Source organism: Epinephelus lanceolatus, chromosome 19 (assembly GCF_041903045.1).
Source record: "Epinephelus lanceolatus isolate andai-2023 chromosome 19, ASM4190304v1, whole genome shotgun sequence".
NCBI lineage: Eukaryota > Metazoa > Chordata > Actinopteri > Perciformes > Serranidae > Epinephelus > Epinephelus lanceolatus.
Genome location: NC_135752.1, coordinates 17,616,031 through 17,634,774, shown reverse-complemented (window position 1 = coordinate 17,634,774; position 18,744 = coordinate 17,616,031). Strand labels below are relative to the sequence as shown.

The window sequence follows — 18,744 nt, the reverse complement described above, 5'->3', positions numbered from 1 at the left end:
GAATCATTGTAGATAACAGCCCCCTTGTGTAAAAATACTATTACACTGCTGAATGTGATTAAAGATACAAACACAGTTTAAGATAATTAAAGTGTCACCTTCTGTTTACATCAGATTAAGAAATGCGCTCAAAACAAAAACTGCTGAAACGGTTATAGCATACCCATTATACAATAGTAGCATAACCATAATGGTGGTTATGGTGTTATTTTTTTAATGGGTACTTTACTTATATTTTTAGGTGCAGTGTTTAAGTGGAGTCACTGTGTTCCCTTGGTCATGATCTAATTGGTTCCTAGCTGCCTTTGTTTGTGGGGACAGGTATGAGAGATACCCCTAAGTTGGAATGGGTTTGTACTATCTTGCCGTGCTGGTAAAAATGAAACGAAAAGGAAGAAACAAATGTTGTAGCCCGCTTATTACCCACAGCCCAGAAGAACTGGGGAACATCACCAGTCAAGAAGAGAGGGTTATAGCAGCATTGATGGTATCCAGTAATTCCCAGTACTCAAGATCAATGCACAAATGCAACCCTTCAAAGATACTTTTTTTTCTGGCAATATATTATAGTTTACTGTTTTGCTGGCCACAATGGTGCTGACTCTCTGCTGTAGTCAAGCATGTCTTTCTTGAGGCCAAAAAACAGCGTCTGTAAACAGGAAGGGAAATTAACCTTTTGGTCAACCAGTTGCAGTCGCTGGAGGATATCTCGTATTCATGTATTTAATTTTATTTATTCTGCACTGTTTGGGTCAGCATTTCTAGAATAGCCACAGGAAATGTGAACTGAACTCTCCAAACACATAAATCGAAAATGCCCCCAAACTGCTACAGAGTTCACGTTTGTTTGTTCCTCCATATTTACTTTGATAGTTGGTAGAACTGATGATTATTGTTGCCGCTAGGACCCATAAAATTAACCATTTATCTTTAGCCACAATCATTTTTCAGTAAAAGAATTCTCATGAAACATAGGTCAGAATGGAAGTTCAGCTACACTATTAACACATCCCTTTACTCAGTTTAGAAATACAGAATGGATTAGCCTAAAATGGAGTCTTCTGGGCAACAGGTGGAGCAGAGAAAACCAGCACTGTGGCAACTTCCACCTCCACCTGCTTCTGGTCAAACTGACAGATGAAGTCTTCCTGGGTCTACCTCAAGGTCGTGTCTTCTGTTGTTGTACACTTCCGAAAGAGACACACCGAGGGGTCGCTCTTAATATGGTACGATCCTGAACCAACTCAAACGTCTCCCTATGGAGGAGCAAGGGTCTAAAACAAAGGTGTTCTTTGAGCCCTATCACGCAGAGTGAGGCCAGCCACCTTGTGGGGGACCCAACTGTATATATCATATCTCTTCTTTTGATCACGAACCAAAGCTCAGGTGTGTGGTCAGGACAAAGACTGAATAGAATAAAAATATTTGCTTCATGTCTCCACTCTCCGTTCACAACCATGGTTGGAGCCCCCAAAATATTTGCTATTTGTGAGTTCTGCTATCTCCTCCTGGCTGGTTCAGGCGCATAGCCGATTGGCCTTGGATCTCGGGATACTGCTGTGTCACAGTCACAGTCAGCTGCAAACTTTCTGATGTATATCAGAGATCACTGACTTATGAAGCCAGAAAGGAAACATCATCCCAATACAGTGGAAATGCTGCCCTGTCATCATCGAACTGGACAATCTCAAGAACTCAGCTACACCTTGATGAATATCAAAAACAGCAGAGGGTGCACTGCTGTCAGAGTCTGTTGCCCGCATTCAGTGTGCTTGACTTAATGCAAAAAGGGAAATACATTTCCCTGATGCATTGGAACTGAATGATAATCTTTTTGGGACAAAAAGCTGGCAAATTGTTCCAGAGCCAAGGACCCTACATGCCAAAAGGTAGAGATCAGTGCAATACCTACTGGGCAAAGGCCAGGGGTGCAACATATTTAGTCACTGTGGATCTTGAAGAGTGAAACTTCCCCTCAGAACATGGAATGTAATCTCTTTTATTAGGAGGGTGCCTGATTTGGTGCGTGGAGGCGAGAGGTACCAACAAAATGCAGTTGGGCTCACCTCTATGCACAGCTTTGGCTCTGGAATCAAACTCCTTGATAGACGGTGGACTCCCCTACTCTGGAATTATCCATGGCGAGACGTGCCAGGTGGTTGTAGGACTATTGACAAATCACTGGCTGGCTGCTGCACAGTTGGACTTCCTCCCGGTGGATGAGAGGGTCACCATCATGTGGCTGCGTAATGCAGAGAGAAAAACTATTACTGTTGTTTGCGCATTTGCGCTTGTTTTGGGTTGCTGGGCAACAATGGCTGGCAAGCTGTCACGCTCAGCAGCCTGGGTCACAAAAAAATTCCACAGCTACAAAAACTATGCGCCTAAATTTGAGATGTGGGAGCTGAACACTATATTTTGAATGCTAATAAATACATTAGAAATGGGAAAGGCTTTATATTATAGCATCAAATCCATTCTGCGATTTCTGAATCATGCTTCATTTCAGGACACCTGGTTTAAATAATTAATGAGGATTGAGAGTGTTGTGAGGCACTGAGTTACGGATAATCAGAACACTTTTGCTAATTGGGCCTATTATCTACTTGGGTTGATTTGTCAGTACTGTATATGATCTCATAGCAAAAACTGTAATATTTGTGGCGATAGTCTCCATAGCAAAGAATAATAGTAAAAATAATTAAAGAATTGCTTTTTCTCAAACTGATTCCAATCAACTCGACTCAATACCTGTCTTTGGATAGCACTCAGCATTAAAAGGGAGGATAGGGTATCCACAGAGAGCTAAACTGTGAGATGCACTCTCCATATTCGTGCAAGAAGCATTGGCAACCATGAATACTGAAAGATGCTTTGATTGTTCAACTGCTAAATTGCTTTATACCTATGTGTACTGTTAAACTGTAAATGTATAGCATCCCTAACACAATCAGCATTTGCTATAAAGGTGGATGATGCGAATATGTGATTAAAAAGGCAATTCAAATACATTCAGCTCATGGTTCATTTTAACTGACTGCACTTTCTGTGATTTTAAACCCACCATTAAAATGCATTAGTAAATTGTAGCTGTAGGTTTATTTGCCTGAGGCAGCAAGACAGAACTTACATTTGTATGATGTTTGCTTCATTACCCAGCACCCGTGCTTCTAGTTAGGGGTAGTGGAAAATTAAAAGTCGGCACCAGTGTGGGCCTCACGTTGAAGGGTTTATTGTCCATGTTGATTTCGCATGGGCTTGCTTGGCGCTTACTCTCGTGATCCCGTCACACAATTGCGCAAATGTAAGCAGAGTAGATAGGGCGAGGGGTCAGGTTGCAATTAAGACTGATACTGTTGTTGAAAACTTTTTTCTTTTTTTCTTTTTGTAGATCCCAAACCTCTTCACCATGGTTTAGGAACTGCCTGTGGGTTGCCCTCTTGCTTTGCACAATCACAAAGGAATATTGTGCTGTTATTGTATTGTAGCAAAATCTTAAAAAGTTCATTCTCTGTCTTGGTCTCCAATGTCTTATTCTTCTCTTTATTTGGCAACTCAATTTTTTCTGAATTAGACAGGCAACACATGGCATTCTGTGCATCAGTTCTTTCTGGCAGGCACTCAAAGCACTGACAAATGACTCCTTAATTCAGAGGAAAACAGAGGGTGGGGAAGGTGAGGCAGACAAAAATAATGGGTTGCCTCAGCTGTGAGGTGCATGCTAACAGGCTCTCCTTCTGGATAGAGGGAATAGTGAGTTGAAGAGGGGAAAAAAAAAAAACCCAGGAAAAAAAAAAAAACAATCAATTCCAAGATCCCTGTTGCAAGACAGTCCAGACGGACGGAAATTGCTAAAACAAATGCTGAAGAGAAAAAAAGGATATTGAAAAGTTTCTTATAACATAGCACAACATATTAAATTGTGGCACAAAGTGCTGAAAGTATTCAGCAAAGTCGCCTCTCATTGTTTAATTAAGAGGAACCTGGCAACTGATCCATAAAGGTGTGTAGAAGAGCCAAAAACTGTATTCTATTAGAATTCAGAAATTATTTGTTACCAAAATCAACAACAAACTTATATCCTGGTAATGTTTCTTTTTCAAATCATTAGCTAATCAAGATCATCTCTTTTGGCACCGTGACTGTGTTGGTTGACCCAGAAGCACATCGGCTGCATCTAAACACTGACTAATGTACTTGTTATTAATCTCCCTCTCTGCCTCTTGCTTTTCCAGATGATGAATGACCAGGCGACGCTGCCCAAAGTTAGAGCGCTGCTCCAGCATGATTACAGAGCCCGTTATTGGTCTGCCCCTGCACTTGATTAATGCTCTAGCTCCAGCCCTGCACAAATATGCTGACTCTCATCAAGCACTTTCGTCATTGAATAGAGTGCATTTTCTTTAAGCTTGCTGTAATCACTAAGGGAAAATCTAGTGGGTGAAAAAAGCAGGTAACTCTAAGTGATAAAATAAAAGCGAATACATCAATGCTTTGAGTTGTAAAACATATTTTGATGTAGATATGAGTAAGAGGAAGGGGATTTATGTTCTTAATGGTTTTCTTGTGTCAACTGTTTGCAGTTGCATTGGATTATTGGCAGTGTCACATTTTGATGGTTCACTTGGTCACGGTGATTGAGGTCGTCAATCACCAGTGTGGGTTGTCAGCGGCTACTGAGGGTTATTAACAGTTCCTTATTGACAAAAACACTAGTCTTGGAGCACAGTCTAGAGTCTCTGAATATCACATACTGTGAAATTTATGACATGTTTGTTGACACATTGGCTTTGGTTCAATAATAAACGGCATTAATGCAACGCTAATATAAGATTCAGTTTCAATCATTGCTAATGGGACAGTGAGTCAGAGAGCTAGTTATTCAAGTATGAAAGAGATGTTTGGGAAAAGGGGCAACACGTAACATTACAGCTCAGTAGTAACATGGAAAAATATTTCCACATTATACCCTTTCTTTTTGTCCTCATATTACCCTGTTCCATACATTTCAGTCTAACATCACCCAGATGTTACATGGTAGTATTTCATTATTACCTATTTACTAGTCCATACCCATTGAGTGCACAGTTGCCCACGTACAGTTTCACATGATGTGTGTTTGGGATACAGGTCATAGGAAATTGAAGATTAAATAGTCAACTGAACCCATTAAGAAGAGCAATGTATTCAGACAGAGTTTGTGAATTTGATAGTACGATTGTTCGGCTACAGCTGATGTCCGTTTGAGGTGGATACATATATCAACGTGGTGCACAGTAACTCGTGCATACATGCATACAATTCAATTACTAATACTAATAGTGTAATTTTTGGAAAAAGTAGCTTTGTCACCTTCTACCTATATCCTCAGTTGCTATGTGCAGTTTCACATACATTGACCACGTCAGTCAGTAGAAAAACGTGGGACAGACAGAATGACTGACTGATTATGTACAGCATACCATACCATGACTTAGTCATACCAAAAATTAGAAAAAACAAACAAACATTGGGCCACAGGGGGAGCCACAGCGATCGGTCGCATTTTAGCCATTTTTAAGCATTTTTCTGTTGTTATAGCGCCACCCAGTTGCCAATTAGAGTTAAATTTCTCCAGTCACCTTGAGGCGTCCTGTTCTACATATCTACCAAGTTTAGTAAAAATTGATATGGCGGTTAGGCCAAATTAGCTCTCTAGCGCCCCCATTTTGTTTGATGGGGTCAATAATGGAGGGGTCCCCTCAGATTATGTGTGGTCATATGCCTACAAAGTTGCGTGGTGATCGGTGAAACCCTTGAGACGTTATACACCTTTATGTGATGAGCCACGCCCTCCGCAATATTCATTGCCTTATAGAAGCTCAGCTTTAGTAAGTTTTCCAACTTTTGCCAAGAGGGAACTTTAGATATTGGTCCCTAGATTATGTTCACCGAGTTTCATGCAGATCGGTCAAACTTCCTAGGAAGAGATCGATTTTAAGTGTTTTTCAAAAAAATTCAAAATGGCAGAAAATCTATACAGCTGGAAGTTATGGGTTCTTGGGGCAAATTTGTTCCTCATGAGGAGAGGCATCTCTGTACAAAGTTTCATGTCTCTACGACATACAGGGCATGAGATATGTCCATTCAAAGTTTGCCATTTCAATCGGTTGCTATAGGGCCACCATTTGGCCAATTGATGTAATATTGCTTCATTCACATCCTCCCATGACCCTCTACCACTGTGCCAAATTTCACATGGATTGACCAAGTCAGTGAGGAGAAAAACGTGGAACAGAGACACAGACAGAGTTTTCATCATTATATAGTAAGATTGTCAAACTATTACCCTACCATTTCCATGTTATCACCTAGCTGTAATGTAAAGTGCTACCAACTGAACATAAACAGAATTTACCAAAGCTTTACTTCTCTACTTTACTATTGTAGACAGAAACTTAATTTTTTTATACAGTACAAGGGCAAGCTTGGATTTTACACATCACAACAATGGCTTCTTCCTTCTTGGCACAACAAAGACAAAGAAAAGAGGCTCAGGCTGAATTCCAATACTGATGCAGTTATTGATTAGTTAACCAGACCAAACACTGAACACAGCAAAACGTATTTTATGCATTGCATTCTGTTCGGGGTTCTGCTGTTAAAGGAAAACCTTATGAAATGGGTCTTTACTTTAAACAAAATGTAGTGCACTGTCAGAGCAAGTACAGTGTTAATTGGAGGGTAATTCACAAACAGCAGGCTATTTGCGAGGGTGCTTTGCTTTGCGACTTTGCATTCACCTCTCAAAGCACTGCAAAGAGGCAAATTAAATAATTTATGACTGTCAATATACTGATGAATGAATAAAGCGTGATTTCAAAAGCGGTGTGCACAGAATATACAGTAAACGTCTCAATTCGTAAATAATCCCTTTCATACAAGCAATAATAAAACCAGAGCTAAGTGCTGAACTCTGCAAAAGCAGAAGCTCTGATTTTATTATAAGGAGCCACTTTATCCCTTTTTATGTTTCCTGTATTTAAATACACCTTACAGTATAGTACGGACATTCACCGATATTAATCTTCCCCTACAGTGTCTGGCTTTAAATGTCAGGGACTATACAACTGAAGTTGTTAAAGTGTATACATAATGGGGGAAAAAAGCGAGCAAATCTTTAAGATGCAGCTCGGCGACTTCATAATCGTCTGTGCTTTTAAATACGACGGCACTTTAATTTGTCTTTTATAGGTAAACAGCTAAACACACCATTGTGGTCAAGCAGGTTAATACAGTGTGTGGAGACATTTCCAATAAGGTATGTAGTCAGAGTGAAACCAGGGATGGACGTTGTTCTATTTCACACACATCTTACCATGTAATAAGGTCTGCACACTCACCCCTGTGGAGAAGGGCAACGAAATTTGCATGCACTGGTTAAGCCAATCAGGAAGGGATGCCTCACACGGCAGCCTGTGTTTTAAATTTATCCACAACCATAATTCATTCACTTTCAGGGAATGGGAAAGTAACCAAGAAAAAAAAAACAAAACATGATTACCTGTGGTCAAGGTTGGCCTTATTTATCTGGGGCAACACTGCTTAATTTGCATAACTATCAGAAACAAAAATTCTTGATATGAATGCTGTGATTCAAAGGCTGCAGGAAAAAAAGAAGAAGAAAGGAAAAGGAAGAAGAAATAAAATGGTTTCCAGGAGAAAACACCAAAAAGTAAAGTCTGTGGATTTATCCAGAGACTAACCAGAAGTAATTTTTCAATGCTTTGAGGGCCACAAATACATAAAAATCCATTTCACTTCACTAAAGCGAATAAAACTGGGCTTACCAGCATGGCCAGATACAACTACAGAAGACTGGGGGAATATGATTTTGTGTGTGATTTTGGCAAAAGAAAAAAAAGTAGGCTGGTTTAAATGTATAAGCCTTTTTCTTTGACAATATGCCATGCACCTGAAAAAAAAACCTCAACATACTGAGCATGTAATTCTACATCAAGTTCATTTCAAAGGCTTATCAAAGAAGCCTAATTGATGTGAGGTCGGGTGATGCTGATATCAAGAGACAAAATATCTCCAGTTAAACGCCAAGCTCGGTTGCGCCGACACTTACCTTGACACTCACTTTTCATCAAGCTCTGTCAGTGAGCCGATGGGCAGAAGTGAAATGGGGTTGCATCCTTTTAAGTGCCGCAGCGACAGTGCATTTCACCACTTCCCGCATCAACATGTCTATCATGACTGACTGATTACATCAATGCCTGCATAAACACTTTGGGAAAGTGTATCAGCCAGAAACTCCATAAAGTCCCACGGGACTCTGTTCCACAAAAATGGTTTGGATAATGAGTCGCCTGCATTATTCATGACAATCTGACAGATCCTCCTTCGTATGTTACAGGAACTTATCATTAAGCAAATACACATCATTAACTTATTATTCCAATTAAAGTGGGCTTTTAAATCAATCATACAATGTTTCCTCTTTCATGTTTTCAAAGTTCTTTGTTATTTCCTGGCGCAGTGCCATTCAAGGATGATTAATGTCTGAGTGCTTGACTCACAGTGGCAGACAAGAAATATGGCTTTGTATCTATCTATTACAACGGTTAATATGTAATATGTCATGTTGCTATTAAGTGTCAGACATAATATCTCACTATAAGTTACCAATACTAAATAAGATAATCCAGAAAGCCAATATATAAATGAAGCTCATACACTGAAGCATAAGTGTACTCTAAAAAGACTGCTGGTATAATTCCAGAAGTGACAATATGTTCGCCACTTTCATCAAGACACGTGCTTCCACTGATGAATCGTGTAACTTGCTGTAACCCAAATGGAGCTCCTCTGCTAGAAGAAGTTCTTGCTCTCTGCTGAAGTGCTCAATTTGCACCTGCGGTTGTGATGTAACCCACTGAGGTCTATTCATCATGCAATAATGGTGGCATTTGAGTGATAGTCAAGAAAAAGGAAAAGCACAAAAGGAATAATTGCTTTGATATAATTGCTTTGCCTCCTAGCTAAATAAAAAAGACTGTAATTTTTTTCATCATAAATATTCCGCATCGGATCAAATCGACATGCAGCAGATGTATGGCTATAAACTGTTGTTCCTTTAAAACGTGTCCTCATTTTAGCTCACTGTCACTGATCACAACCCTCTTTCAAAGTAAGTGACATACCTTGGCTAATTAATTGAGAGCCATGCTGCAATCCCATTTACGTCAGAGTAAGCAGATGTGTGCAGTCGCCTTGGGAGTTCTGTGCTCCTCAGGCAATTTACTAAAAACTCTGAAAAAGTTTGGATAGTGAAAAAAATTTGCAACAACAATTTGTATGACACACGTCAGACATAAAAATTCAGCACTCAGTGATTACTGTGATTTAGGCTTTCTGAATTTCAAATTAGTTTATTGAATATCTGGTGTCAGTAAGTGCAGTGAAGATTCTGAGAAATCTAGTCAGGTAAAGTGAGCATGCTCTGCACGAATGTGTTTAAATCCATTTTCAGTGCAGTGGCTGACTGGGCTATTTTAAGCACGTATATGTGCTGTATCATAACAGCTCATGACATGCTGGGATGATGACACACTTTGTGCTAAAATGCTGTCTACCAAGTAAAAGTTGTCAACTGAGGGCAATGATTGTTTAGCATTATGTCATTAACTATACCATCGACATTCCCATTGCTCTAATTGGCCTCTGTTGGGTCAGTGTGGGTGCTGACAGCCTCGCTCTGCTCCAATCACGCAACAGGTACTTGCCAAGGTATCTTGTCAGGGTATAAAGACAACCTCAGCTACATTTAGTGAGATTCTAATCAGTGGGAGTCAGCTGTAATTACCGCCAAAGTACCCTCAGTCTCTCCATATGTGCATTTTAAAGCATGGAGACATTTCCCTTAGCAGCCGTCTGGACCCACGAAGGCAGAAGCACCTCAAAGTCCTGAACAAGTTTCAAGAGTGCTCAGTCGCCAGTTTCTGTGTCAGTGATGTGAGAGGGTAATCACTAACATAGCAACAAGGTCTCATCCTTAAAGTCCTTAAAGGAAAATTGATCAAGACAAGAGAATCTAAAGTACGGATAGACAAATCCATTCATTCTCATAAAGCAGTTGGCTCACGCAGAAGCTGCTGACCACTGAAGGCTGGGATCAGTGGTTCCATCTGGCACTCACACCAGGCTCAAGGCACCGATCATTGAGTCAAGACGCCATCCTTGGAAAATAACTAAACAAACAAGATATGCTTTACCACACAACAAAGAGCAAAAAAATAAACAGGGACAGGGTTTGTTCTGGACCTCTGACCTTTTGTGAATTCACGTTGTGGACTGTTCTTAAAGGCATTTGAGTACTTTTGACCTAACACATTTTCCCTGTTGACATAGCTGACCATGGAAGACCAGACCAAATCCAACCATATTGATTTTAGGCTCTTCTAATAACTTTAAAAGCTCAATATGGTTTAACACCCAGTTATACAGCTGAGCTTCTGACGACCTGTGCTCCAAGTCGTGACCTGAGATCCTCAAGCCTACCCTCGCTCGTCATCCCTAGATCGAAACTGGTAAGTAAAGGTGACTGGGCTTTTGCCATGAAGGCCTCGAGGCTCTGGAGTTCTCTGCCTGAGGAGATTAGGCTGGCCAGCACAGTAACTGTTTTCAAATCATTGCTTAAAACATATTTTTAGAGGAAAGCTTTCCCTTTTAATGCCTCATTTTTTCATTTATTACTTCTGTGTTTTATTTGTGTTTGTTTTATTTTTGCCTCTCTACGCACTATTTTTGGCCGCTTGTATCCGTGATCTCATTCTTTTGGTCACTACCCAGAGCTCATGACCATAGGTGAGGGTTCAGACATGAATGGACCAGCAAATCAAAAGCTTTGCCTTCCAGCTCAGCGGCAGAAATGAGTTCCCTCCGTGGGGTGGCTGGGCTCAGCCCTAGAAATGGAAGGAGGTCGGACATCCGGAGGGAGCTTGGAGTAGAGCTGCTGTTCCTTTGCGCCGAAAGGGGTCAGTTGCAGTGGTTCGGGCATCTGATCAGGATGCCTCCTGGGCGCCTCCAGTTAGAGGTGTTTCGGACATGTCCCACTGGTAGGAGGCCCCGGAGCAGACCCAGAACATGCTGGAGGGATTACATATCTCATCTGGCCTGGGAACACCTTGGGGTCTCCCAGGAGGAGCTGGAAAGCACTGCTAGGGAGAGGGATGTCTGGGGTGCTTTGCTCGGCCTGCTGCCCCCATGACCCAGCCCTGGTTAAGCCGATGTAAATGGATAGATAGATGGATGCATCAGTATTAATAAATGCGCAGTATGTGCTATCATGTGTGCTGATGATTATTATTGAAAGATGATGGAAACTTTTGGGTGATGGCTAGGCAAAATAATGAGTTGCAGTGATTTACATGCATGCAGTGAACTCATGGATCACAATATGAATCTGTCCTTTACATTATGTGACAAGTGCAACATTTTCTACGCAGCTATGGCAGAGAATCTGGTTTTCAAATGAAATATCACGTCTCAGGCCGGTGTCAGTTGGATTCCATAGATGGGTGATTGTTTTAATCTGCAGCTGATGCTCTGACATGTTTTGTGATGTTCAGCTGCACTGATGCATGCCAGCTTCTACTGGCTGGTTGGCTGAAAAAAACACGAGTTTTATGCTGCCAATAGTTTGTTATTGTACTGTAGGATTGCCAAATCCATAACCTTGTTGACACTACTTTCCCGTTTGGATTTGCAATTTTGTTTTTCTTTTTTTGGATCCCCATGTGCGTAGCCTGAAGTTAAGTTTTTGTAATGCTGCTCTGGCTGTCACTTTAGTCCTCTAAGTCTGAGACCTTCTTTGGATTTAATGACCTGATTAAATGCTTAATGGGTATTTTGCATTTTATTTCTTTGGAGCAGTCATAAATTGTTTTAGTAATTTTTTTTTTTTTTTTAAGAAAAAGTAGGCAAATTACTGTTTCATTTGTGTTTTTTACACACTTACAAAATGCTCATCTTTAATATTAACATGTATTTTCATTGTCAAATAAACCAAATTACTGTTGCCTACAGCAAGAAGCACTCTGCTGTATCATGATTACAGCTAGTTATTCTGACCAACAGTAGTAAGACAGCAGCCATGATAAAAAAAATAATAAGCAACACTGCAACATCCTATATGCCTAATACACTCTCTTGCCACTTTATTAGGGACACCTTGCTAGTACCAGGTTGGACCCCCTTTTGCCTTAAGAACTGCCTTAATTCTTGGTGGGATAGATTCAACAAGGTGTTTGAAACATTCCTCAGATATTTTGGTCCATATTGACATGATAGCATCACATAGTTGACTGTGGAGGCCATTGGAGTACAGTGACCTCACTGTCATGTTCAAGAAACCAGTTTGAGATGATTTGAGCTTTGTGACATGGTGCGTTATCCTGCTGGAAGTAGCCATCAGAAGATGGGTACACTGTGGTCATAAAGGGATGGACACGGTCAGCAACACTACTCAGGTAGGCTGTGGTGTTTAAACCATGCTCAGTTGGTAATAAGAGACCCAAAGTGTGCCAAGAGAATATCCCCCACACCATTACACCACCACCACCACCAGCCTGAACCGTTGCTTTACTATGCTTTCATGCTGTTTACACCAAATTCTGACCCTACCATCTGAATGTCACAGCAGAAATTGAGAATCAGACCATTGGTGAGCCTGTCTGAATTGTAGCCTCAGTTTCCTGTTGTTAGCTGACAGGAGTGGCACCTGGTGTGGTCTTCTGCTGCTGTAGCCCATCTGCTTCAAGGTTCAAGTCTAACATTCTCTAACTGTAAAAATATGCAGTTTTCCTGAACCTTAACAGTGGTGGCTACTCTTGAGTTACCCAAACTAGGCTTGCTATGGCTTCCAAATCCAAAAAAGACCTATTATTAATGTTGATAGACTAATTTAGACTGAATAGGCTGTGTTACCTTCGTTGCAAGGCTCATACGTGTTTCATGGACAGATTTTTTTGTTAATTCTTCATCAAAAATAGCTCTTTGAGAGTAAAGGCTGCCAACCCCTGCACCACTGTCATGGAAACAGCTCACAACTTAAGTGGAAGATATATTATTTGGATGTATATACTCAAACACAAAAGGGCTTTATTATCAGAATTCCTGTGCTGCCGAGCTGCACAGCCTGGCTTTAGTATACAATCGCAAAAACAATGATATTTACGGTATTTGTTAAGACCTTCAAAAATAAAAAAATAACAAAGAAATGTATCTGTATCTGTATCTATGGGGCTATTCATGGGAGAGAAAAGAAACCGTTACACACAGTTTCTCTTTCAGTAAGAGAGTGGAGCTCTGAGCTGAGTCAGACTGACCTGACCTCTCCTGGATCTTCAGTAACCAGCACGTCTGTCTTACAGCTGGCGATGGGGTTGATGGACAGCTCCACCGGTGGCACAACAAAGCTCTTGCTGACTGGCAGCCACAACCCTTGGCCCAGACTGTAGAATGATCTGTGTTGGCACAAACACAAGACAGGAATGTCAATCACACATAAAAAATGACATTTTGTTATTACACATGTATTGTACACTACAGTATATACATGGACAAGCAAAAATACTATCACAGGAATGAGCACAATGAAAACTGTTGTAAACAGGTGATGAAAGCCTGACAGAAAGATAGCAAGTTTTTTGTTTTGTTTTGTTTTTTTATTGCTGGCACAGTGTATCATTTTATATATGATAGGTACCACATACAATGGGCAGTATAGTCATCCTTTCATTCATTCCATGCATTCTGGGTAATGGGAATGTCCAGGTACGGCAAGGATGGGTGATACTAGAGTAAGACACAATAGATAAGAGTCTGGAACATTTCTCTTCTGGACATATTTCTTGAAAATTCAACATTTGTGATATTCACGACTGAAATTAATATACAAATATATTTCTGAATCATGTAATTCATATTGAAGTGATCACTACACAAGCTTAAAGCACCTTTCTAGTCTTCTGACCACTCAAAGCGCTTTTACTGAATCACACTCACCCATTCGCACACACAGGCCACCATACTGTACTTAGTAACCATTCACATGTTCTCAGACACTGATGAAACAGCCATCGGGAGCAATTTGGGGTTAAATACCTTGGCCAAGAATACTTCGTCATGCGGACTGGAGGAGCCAGGGATCAAGCCACTGATCTTCTGGTTGGTGGGAACCAATCTACCTCTATTATGGTGTAGTGGCTGTGAGACACAGCCGATCTACCTCAGAGCCACAGCCGCCTGTTATTTTAAGAGTGGAGTAATGGCGTCCTGTGTGTGCTGTAATCCAAGCTCTTCTGTAGTTTTTTGTGGAGAGCTGGTTCAGCTGCGTGTGCATGTAAGTGCATGTGTGTATCCCACTGGCTAGCTCATAGACTGCACTCATATGGGGGTTACCAATGATATCGGGATGCCGTATTTTTGCTCCCCCTGCGCTGTTTATGGAATTAACACAGTTAGCTGCAGGGCCGGACTGGGACAAAAATTCAGGCCGGGAGTCATACATCCACCCAGGCCACCCAATCCACACATTACATGCTCACACACATGCACATGCACACGGACACACATATGGGCTAAGTATTCACCAAAGCTCATTATTCCAGACTGACAGTCACACAACAACTCTATTAAACACAACTATAACAGCAACCCTACTCATAGTCCTCCAGTCCAGTGCTTTTCTCTTTCCTACCCTCACCATATGTGCCCCTCAATAAACCAGGACTCCTGTATCAACGGGTATTATGCTGAACTAAACAAAATGATTGTATTATTTTGTCTGCAAATCATTTTGATGTCAGCTTATTATCATCAATATGGCAACACTCATATCCAATGCAACAGTAAAACACATAAAAATATAAGTTAGCTGGAAATTCAACTTATCTGATCTTATTTCAGTAACATTAGATAGATATTGAAAACTTTTGAACTTAGACAGATAAGAGCCTATCCTTAAGAGGGGTCCCCAAACTGTTTCAGCCTGCGCTGCTCTGTACAAAATGGAAACAAATGGACCCTTACGGGTTAATTTGGCTCTTATAGCTTATCATCAATCATTTATCTGGCCTCATGTCGGTCCCCATCCTCCCTGGACCTCATGTTGAGAATAACCAGTTTTCGTACTTTTCTGTGTTAACTTAGGCTACTTGTTGCAGCATCGTCATTTGACGACGTCACACTGCTGCTCGGGGGGGAGGGGGGGGGGGGGGGGGGGGGGGCAGTCCGGGCCTGGTTAGCTGCTAGCTGCCAGCTCAGGCACCTCCATGTCCAGAGAACTCATATGTTTTTAATTTTACATAGAGCCCCTTCAAAGGTTTTTAATTTGAAACCAAAACATGTTTTTCACATGTGCTGCAACTAAGAATCCATTAATAGCCCAAACTCTAGCTATAGTGGCTATAAAGACAACATATGCACCTTTATGTGCATTAAAGGAAACTTTTTTGGCCTACTAGTGAATAATTGCTGGTTTATAAAATCAATCCTATGTGGCAATTTGGTATTCACATGCGGTACGTCAACACAGTTGGAAGCAGAATTGGACTCGGAGAAATATATTAGAAGTAACTGGGGTGGCCTGGCTTTTCTTTGTAACTACTCATTTCCTGTCTCTTTTAATGTAATGTGCTCTGTGGCACAGTGCTTCGTGTGACATGTGTGCTGATGACCACTGTTCATGAAGGTGTAAAAATAATTTGGCTTTGCCTGGGATGTTTCTACCGAGTGAAGATTAATATCCTCAGGAGGACACAATAGGGGGGAGGCTAGACTTGTCGCTCGGGAATAGCAACACCTGGCAAGGCCTCGCGAATAGAACAGAACATGTCTGTGCTTTGCACCATGTGCTTTTTAATGTATCTTAGCAGGTGGGCAACAATATCACACATTCCTGGAAGTCTGAAGAAACCACGCATGAGTGGTGTTGCATGTCAAAAAGCGTTGAATTACATGTGATCAAACTCGCATTTTAATTCCCACATGGACGACATGGAAAGAAAGCATTGTTTTCACCTTCACAACATTATGTAAGTTTATCCATTGTTAAATATTGCTGACATCCGTACTGTCAAACATGTCTTTGTATATACGCGACCTGATTACTGGAACACCCTGTAATCTGGACTGCCAAACTTCAGCATTGAAAACCTTCAACTTATTCAAAAGGCGGCTGCCAGTTCATTAATTATAATCAGAGAATCTGAATGCATTACACTCATTCTGACCTTCATTCCCTATCTGACAATTCAAACCAAATTTGACTTCAAAATGTTCATTATTAACATTTAAATAACTACATTAAATCCATTACATTTTCATCTAACCAATCATTCAGATCACAAGATGCTAATTTTCTCATTGTTCCTCGCATCAAGGAAAAAAAGTGAGAGACGGCTCTGGTTCCCTGCAAAGATCCCCATCTGTGAAACCAATCCCTGTTACTGACTCTAATGGTGTCAAACGGAAGAGCAATGCAGTCTTTTCTCCTATCCTTCCCTGCACCGCACTGATTTAGACCCCTTCCAACAGGAACCCAGTAAGGGTTTTTACTTGGTAGCTGCAGCTTTACTCACTTTGTCTGCTATCTGTATGAGTGTGTACATGGCTAAAAGTATGTCTGCTCCGCAACTGCGTGTGTGTGTATGTAGCTGTCCTATCATCTTTCTTCTCTTACAATCTCTACGCCGGAGCCATCCAAGTCCCATCTCCAACATACTGTAGTGCTTTCAACTGACAGTGGACATTTAAAAGACGGAAAGTGCTTTTGTGCTGAACAAAGATTGTGGATTACCTCATTCCTTCGAGTGGACTCACGCAGAGAAGCTAACTCTGCAAGGTCAGTGTGAAGAGCAGATTATTGTGACAAAGAACTCTTCTTGCCTACACACTGGAGGGGGGGCAGTGGGTGTGAAATCAATGTAGATTTGGCAAAATCAAAAGCTGTCCTTTAACTTGCTTAAATTACACAGCTTAATAGACCTAAATTAGGAACTGTACACATTAACTTATGAAAGGTGTGTAGACAAAAAGGCCGTATGCTTATAGAGTGGTTAGGGTTACAAGGCAATGTTTTACTGTAATTTCCTTAACCAAGTAATACTGCATTGCTCAGAGGCTGACCAAGTAATTGTTTTGCAAGTCACAAGTAGCCTGCCATCAGGGGGGTCAAAGGGTACAGATAACCGTGGCCCAAACCCGAGGGTGGTCCATGAAAAGGTCTATGGTTGCCCCTTAATAGGATCAAGTGCAAGAATGTACTTATTGACTTGTATCACTGACAATACAAAGTTATATGTATTTACCTGCTAAATAAATGTATATTTATCATTAAAACACATTTCAACATCTATCTGATACTCCCGTCCCCCGCAAGTATTGTGAAATGACGAGTCCTCATGTGTGAACAACCCTATGAGCAAGTCACCCCCTTGTCTGTGACTGGGACTGGATATGTGGCATGCTAGAAAACTGGAGAGGTCTGACACGACTGACAAAGAGCATCAGCCAATGAGAGGCGGGATATGTCCCAAGTCAGCACGCAGGAGGATGTGAAATGTGAGGAGGACAAGCCGCAGGGTTGCCAGGTCTGCCTATTAGCTGCAACTTTGGGCTTGTTTTTTTGTAAAGTTGCTTACAAATAGTAGTCAGGTTGCATTTTTTGGGCTTGTTTCTAAAGCGAAGTTGCTTATTTGGGCTTGCTCTCTAATTGTCGCCTTTCTATATCCTTTGCTTCTTTTGGGCTTGTTTCCATAGCCCTGGTTGCTTGTTTCTCTCAGATGATCTGGCAACACTGACAAGCCGGCAAGCAACAACAACACTGGCGGTGTCCACAGGATCCCAGGGAGCGCGTAGTGTTTGGACCCAGGCCCTGGAGCCAGATCTGATTCAACACTGCAAAGAATATTCATGCTTTTACGATGGGTCGTCTCCAAATTTTGTGACGTCACCGCGTTATCTGGGGCTCTGTCGGCGAGGGCTCGGTGGAGAAATCTTGTGGTGTGCACACACAGGTTGTAACGGGCGAGACTCCCGCTGACAAAAACACACATCGCCAGGTAAGAACACTCAAAAAAAAATTCCGATAGTCTCCGCGATGCAAAATCAGGGTAAAAATTATGTAATGTGAACTAGCCTTAAGTCAGAATGCCTCACCAAAATGCAGGGGCTCCTAAAGAAAAAGCCAGGGTACACATAGAACAAGAGCTAATTTAAAGCTATAGTGAAGACACGGGTATCGTATTAAACCAGAGGACCTAAGGCATCGATTGATACCAACCATGTTAACCTATCTTGTCGGAAAGGGGGTCAAATAACTAGGGCTGTAATCTCCTGGTCGACTGATCGATTATTTGGTCAATACGCTCTCGTCCGACCAAATTCTCATTAGTCGAATAATCACCGTGTTACTTTCATAAGGAGAAAAGTGCTACATCAATAGCTTTCCAGGATTAATCCATTATTTCCTCAGTGTAGCGGTGACGCAGGCCTCCTGTCAGTTTCTGTATACTGACACTATTTCCCTCAGTGGAAACAAAGCATGTATTTACTTGTATTTCACAGATACGAAACAATAAATTGTGAAGACAATGAAGCCTCCACTAAAATAGCATTTTTAGTCTTGTGTGTGATCTGTCCTTCAGGGATTTATACTTCGGGATTTATCCTTTATCCTTCATATGAGCAGAGGAA

At 41.2% G+C, this 18,744-nt stretch overlaps 1 protein-coding gene across 1 annotated transcript in view; it reads right to left on the bottom strand.

The window, feature by feature from the left end:
• The window catches only part of astn2 (astrotactin 2), a 443,146-nt gene that overhangs the window by 185,039 nt on the left and 239,363 nt on the right, over positions 1-18,744 (bottom strand). Inside the window, exon 10 of the mRNA XM_033646535.2 lies at positions 13,374-13,511. Within this exon, the coding sequence (XP_033502426.2) occupies positions 13,374-13,511 (138 nt within the window). The remainder of the gene's footprint in view (positions 1-13,373; positions 13,512-18,744) is intronic.